The sequence below is a fragment of the Gavialis gangeticus genome, unplaced genomic scaffold, assembly GCF_001723915.1.
Source record: "Gavialis gangeticus isolate Ggan-Ray unplaced genomic scaffold, GavGan_comp1, whole genome shotgun sequence".
Taxonomy (NCBI): Eukaryota; Metazoa; Chordata; order Crocodylia; family Gavialidae; genus Gavialis; species Gavialis gangeticus.
Window position 1 is genome coordinate 15370053 of NW_017729001.1, and position 6002 is coordinate 15376054.

At 46.3% G+C, this 6002-nt stretch overlaps 1 protein-coding gene across 2 annotated transcripts in view; it reads left to right on the forward strand.

The window, feature by feature from the left end:
* The first annotated feature begins 6 nt into the window (after positions 1-6).
* PI4KA (phosphatidylinositol 4-kinase alpha) overlaps positions 7-6002 on the forward strand; it is a 96624-nt gene continuing 90628 nt past the window's right edge. For both annotated transcript variants that reach the window (XM_019506930.1, XM_019506931.1), the window contains exons 1-2: positions 7-19; positions 4527-4643. In XM_019506930.1, coding sequence (XP_019362475.1) covers positions 4545-4643 — 99 coding nt within the window. In that variant the 5' untranslated portion in view covers positions 7-19; positions 4527-4544. The remainder of the gene's footprint in view (positions 20-4526; positions 4644-6002) is intronic.

The window sequence follows — 6002 nt, forward strand, 5'->3', positions numbered from 1 at the left end:
ACCCGCGCCCCTGGAGAAGGTGCTGCGGGGCGGGGGTGTCACGCGTGTGCGGGGCGGGGGAGCTGCGGGCAGGGGCGGTGTCGCGCGTGTTTCATGCTGCGTGTCGTGTGCGCGCTGGCGGTGGGTTGTGTGTTGCACGTTGCGTGGTATGCACACCTCGGAGCGGGTGCCGTGTGCGTGGGTGTGCACACTGGGGGCAGGTGTCTGCTGGGGCGGGTGGTGTGGGGTGTACACGCCGGGGCAGGTGGCATGTGCATGGGTGGTGTGGGGTGTACAGGCCGGGGCAGATGGCGTGTGCATGGGTGGTGTGGGGGGTGTGTTGCGTGGTGTGTTCCAGCCAGGAGTGAGTGTCATGTGTGAGGTGTCACATGTGTGCTAGGGATGAGTGTTGTGCACATGACACCTGCCTGCAGCACACACAACATGCAATGCATGTGGAGGAGATGAGGTGGGTGTTGTGTGTGGGGGTGTTGTGTCCAGTGTGTTAGGAGATGGTTGTGTGTTGTGGGTGGTGTCATGTATGTAGGGGACAGAGGGAGATGCCCTGCAAGTGAGTCCTATGTTATATCAGTGAGAGGACGGGACAGGCATGCTGTATGCAGGGATGTTGCATGGGGGAGGTGTTGGGTGTGGGGTGGGCATCCTTCTGGGAGAGTGCATGTTACATGAGGGGGGAGGCTAGAACAGGTGTCGTGTATGAACGGGGATGTCATCATGCATTTGGATCGCGTTGTGTTTGTGGGTGCTGGCTCCATGTGTGTTGTAGGCAGGTTCAAATTATACTTTGAGGTGGGGGGGCAGCAGCCCATCAGAATGCCCTAAGTGAAGGAGCAATCTGATAGGAGATCCCTCCAGGTTATGATTTTAAAATCCAGTAGGGGGGCACTTGTCTCTTATGGGGGGACTCAGCCCCCATAATTTGAACCCTAAGTGTGGACCATCTTTATGGGGAAAAAAAAAGCAGAGAGCTGGGATACAGCAGGACCCTAACCCTGAACTGGCTCCAGGTTTCAGTTAGATTTTCCCCTCTTTATTCTCAAAGCAGAGAAATTCCCATGAGCTGCTGGGTGAAAATGTTTCCCAGATACAGGTTATACTTTTGAGGGATAACTAGCATCATGGTAATTTGGCCTGGCTTTGTGGTGCGTAAAAGAAAACAAGCTCTTGTCCCTGTGTCAGGTTGAATCAAAGTAAGGCACCTTCATGTGTTTTGAAGCATATACATCTGAACTGATAGCAAGTAAACTTGCTTAATGAGACTATACTAAATCCTGTTGCAAACAGTCTTACAAGGATGCTAAGTAGGACATTGTGCAAGTGGAGCATTGATTCTGTTTAGGCCTGTAGATATGCCTGTAATAGATTTCTTACCTCAAGTGAATTGCAGTGAATTAACTCAAAGTTAAAAATGTCTAGTGAGGATAATAATCTGTGTAAGAAAAAACAGAATATGCAGGTATTAGTCCTAGAATAACAATTTAATGCAGGTGTTTGTTGCTTCTGGAGGACAGTTAGTTTGTCAGACCTTTGAGGTTTTCCCCCAATTATCAATGATAACATCAGACAGTCTGATTCCAGAGTTTATTACTGCACATAAAGCTGTTTGAGGCAAAGTATGAATTCAGACATAACTTGATGAGGAACTGATAAGTTCCCCAATATGAAAATCCTTCACTAACACAGATAATGTACAGCTTGTCCCTGGCTAGCTGTTGTGTATATATATTTTTAAGTGAATAATGTTGGGCCATTGCAAAGTCTGTCATTGATGCCTTAATTAACCATAAATAAATCTTTCGGCTTCTCCTAAAATACTTTTAGATACCATTAAGGCAGCAATGTTATTGGTTGTTTCCAGACCTTCAGAGATGCTGTCAGTTTAAATTTATAACAAATTAGTTTACTTGTTACAATCCAACTGTAAGTATTAAAAACAAGGGACAAAATTAAGTTACCTTTCACTGTGTTGGGTAATGCAAGAGAATTATTCATAGCAGGTTTGTGTAATTAGGAGGTGGGAAAGATCAAGGATCCAAGTCTTCAGTTTCCTTGGGCATTCAGCAGGTTCTTGTTCTGTCTGAACATAGAGACAGCTCTGTTACATTTCAAGTTGTGTATCTTATTGCTCAAAATATATTCGCACAAATGGTACTCTTTTGATGTATGTTATTGAAAGGATACATTCATTTGTTAAGAGAAATTAAAAAAAATCCAGGTTGTCATCGTATGCCCCTTTTTTTACTTTTGCTTTTCCCACAGTCGAGGGTTAATGGAAAGCTCATTTTGTCCGTTTCCTTTCTGTTTGTTAACAGCCCGTTTCATCTGCAGACTCTGTTAGCCTTACAATGTTTTCCTTTCCAGTTGTTTAGGGAAATAGTTATTTCAAATCTGAGTTGACATTGTTTTTTAATCAAAGCAGTGTTTTGGGTGATGAAAATTGAGAGGGGTTGGAATTTGTTTTACTGGATGTATAGTCTAAGAGCCTGACTGCAAACTGTGAATAACCCCCTTGACTTTAATGAGAATGTGCACGGTTTTAAGCACTGAGCCTGATAATATATGTGGTACTTTGGAAGACTGTACAGAATTATAGTACTTGGCTTTAGAGTTCTGCTACTGCTATGATGGGCCAGGAACCATGCATGAAGCAAGGTGTGTGTGGGGCGGGGGGGGGTGAGGGTTGTGTTCTCTTTTATGGGACCAACTTTACTCCTTGGGCCCAAAACCTTGTGTAATGTCTTTCCCAACTATACATTCGGTCTCATACAAGATAACACCAAAAAAACCCTTGTGGCTTGCAGAACTATATGATTATTTTGCGAATATTACATGCCAGGACTGCAGAGTTCTTCAACACTTTATAGCCATGATCTTTCAAGGTACCTATTCTGAATGTGCCTGTCAGCAGCAAATTGTTCTGGAGAAAGTAGATGGAAAATTTGTTTTTTTGTGTATAGTATTAGCCAAGTGTCTGTATTGTAAATAGTTTTTGTGTTTTCTAGTTGTATTTTGTTTGTCACTTTGGGAGTGCTGTTCAGTTTAATTATAAATCAACAATTGTGGCCATTTAAAAAAAATCTGGTAAGTATTACTTGAAAAGCTTAGGTGAAGAGAACCATGAAGTGTAATAACTTGCAATTAAGATTTCCCTGTTAAATGACGCATGTCATTGATGTTGAGCATCCTTCTTGGTAATGATGTATAATAATAATAAAAACAAAAGAAATCACATATGCTCTATTTCAAGCCAATAGTAGAAACTGATGTTTTCAGATGGAAAAATAATTTGGTCAAAAGTTTCACTCCTCAGTGCTAGAAGTTAGGTACCAAAATAAGAAGCGACCTGACATTCAGAAGTGCTATCCTCTGCTGAAATCGATGCAACCTTCTGTTGGTACATGTGTTGACGTCAGTGAGAGTTGTCGGTGCTCAGCATCTTTGAAAGTCAGATCCCTTTGACCTCTTGTCTTTATATTTTCACTCTTTATTTTAAATAATAAAAAAGTAGATATGTAAGATCTTGTGTATTCACTAGTTGTTCATTCAGCAAATGTGGAAGCAGTTACAGTACTACAAAGTAGTACTGTAACTGCAGGCAAAATAATGGAGAAATAATATTTGGCCTAGGCAGTTTAATCTTTTATATAATTATAAAGATTTTAGCAATTTACCACACCCATGAGCAGTACAGCGTACTGTAGCAATACTTATGCATGTGGGAAACAGTTCTGTGACTGATAACATGTATATCCACCCACAGTTAAGAAAAGATTTCTGTTTATGCTGGAGATGAGCAAATCTAATATGGCTTTATTGCATATTTCTTGCACATCCAGAACTGTCTGTGACCTCAGTGAGAGGCAGTTCTTAATGTAGAAGGAATGCTGAATTGGGTCCTGTCATATGTGATGTTCCTAGATGGTTTCAAAATAGTGGGAAAGGATTCTTGGAGGCTAAAAAAACCATTTGTGTGTGAAAGAAAATTAATTTGCCCTAATTATGAAAGTGGAAGTATGACATCTATTCTTTTCCTTGTCTGGCCTGCTATTTACCACTCCCATATTCTCTTAGGGACCTGAATATGTTGATTTTAATAGAATGAAGAATAAAGGTCATTTCATGTGGGCCTTTGGCTGTCACACAAAATAGAAATATTGGTGCCAGCTAAAGCTGGAGATAAGGGAATTGATGCAACTGAACTGATATAATCCATCAAGTTAATCATTCTGCTGTGAGCATGTGCACAATGGTGTTGGACTTGCTCTGGGGAAATTCTGACATCCTGCTCCCCCGACTGCAGTGTACTTTTTAAAAAGGCTAGAAAATTGCCTTTATGGAAGCAACCTCCTTCGGCAGGGAAAATGGGCATATGGAGTTCAGGGCTTTGACATCTCTAATTTCTGGCAGTGAAAAGCTAGGGGCCTCTTGTGGATGTTTCTTAGGGCTACCTATTGCTGTTGGTGGGCACAGTTTTACCATATAATTATTTTGTGTTCCTTAATGGTGTATTCTCAAATTTTCTGCAGGTACAGAAGCTGCTGTGTATGTGCCCAGTGGATTTCCATGGGGTTTTCCAACTAGATGAGCGCCGCAGGGATGCTGTGATCGCTTTGGGGATTTTTCTTGTTGAATCTGATCTTCAGGTAAAATTTTCTTCCTCAGTTAGCCATCTCTAGCTGAAGGACTCTTGAATTGAGTCTTGAATTGCTGACTTAACTGTAGGTGTTTGGGGGGTGGGTTTTGTATGACTTCAGCACTGAGGAGTCTTAATGATAAGCCATGATCCCATGGGCTAAACTAGGGGTGGGCAAAATACGGCCTGTGGGCCAGATCCAGCCCACCAGGCACTTTCATCTGGCCCATGGGCACCCACCAACGAATTGTACCCTGCCCAGCCCTTCCACCCAAGAGGGTGTGAGTAAGGTGCCCATGTATACACTTCCCCGCCCCCCTGCAAAACATACCCTATTGTGCCTCACTCCCACCCTTGTGGGCGGCAGGGTCTGGCCCTGTCAACAGCAGCTTCCAGGTGGGGCTGTGGTGGTGGCTGTGGCTGCTGCAACTGCCCCAGGGGGACCTGCTGGGCTTCCCTGGCATCCTGCTTGTTCCTAGCAACAGGTAGGGAAGTGGTGGGGGTGAGCTGCAGCTGACTGGGGCTGAGAGTGTGGGGCTAGCAGCAGTGCAGGGGTGGTGCCTGGCGGGCAGCAGGAGCACAGAGCTTGGCTGACTAGGCTGTGCTTGTGAGGGAGCGTTGTGGGGTGGGGAGCCCCACACCTCCCTGCATAGTGCGCAGCTCCTGCTGTGGGCAGCAGCAGCAGGCAGGGGTGCTTGGCGTGCTTGTGCCCCACACAAGTGCTGATGCCCAGCAGTACGCAAGTTTGGCCAGCACTGTACGTGGTGGCAAGGTGTGCAGCCTGTCCGGGCCACCTCTGTCATGTGGGGCTCCGTGCCACGAGCCTGCAGCCCCCACACTTGCACAGTACCAAGGGAAGCCCCACGCTGGAGCTGGCTGCCTTCCCTGCCCCCTGCCGCGCAGGTCCTGGGCCTCCAGGGAGCAGGGCTCCCCTCCACTTCCCGCAGAGTCCCAGGACCTGCGTGCCAGGGGGTGGCAAAGGCAGCCAGCTCCAGTGTGGGGCTTCCTCAGTACTGCACGAGTGTGGGAGCTGCAAGTGCAGAGCCCCTGCAGTAGAGGTGGGCCAGGCAGGCTGTGCTCCTCACCAGGATGTGCAGCACTGGCTGGAGCTGTGCCCCATGCAGGCGCTGGCGAGTGCCTGTGCCTGCTGCTGCTGCCCGCGTTGGGGACTGTGCGCCATGTGGTACTCCCATACACTCCCCCAGCCTCCCTCACACCCCACAAACCTAACATACTTACACCCTAGCCCTCCAACCCCCCACAGATACACACCCTCAACGTACCCTAGGTCACTGCCTCACAAACCTTCCATACACATCCACCCCACCCCCCATACCATACCATACACCCCACCCTACACATATGTGTA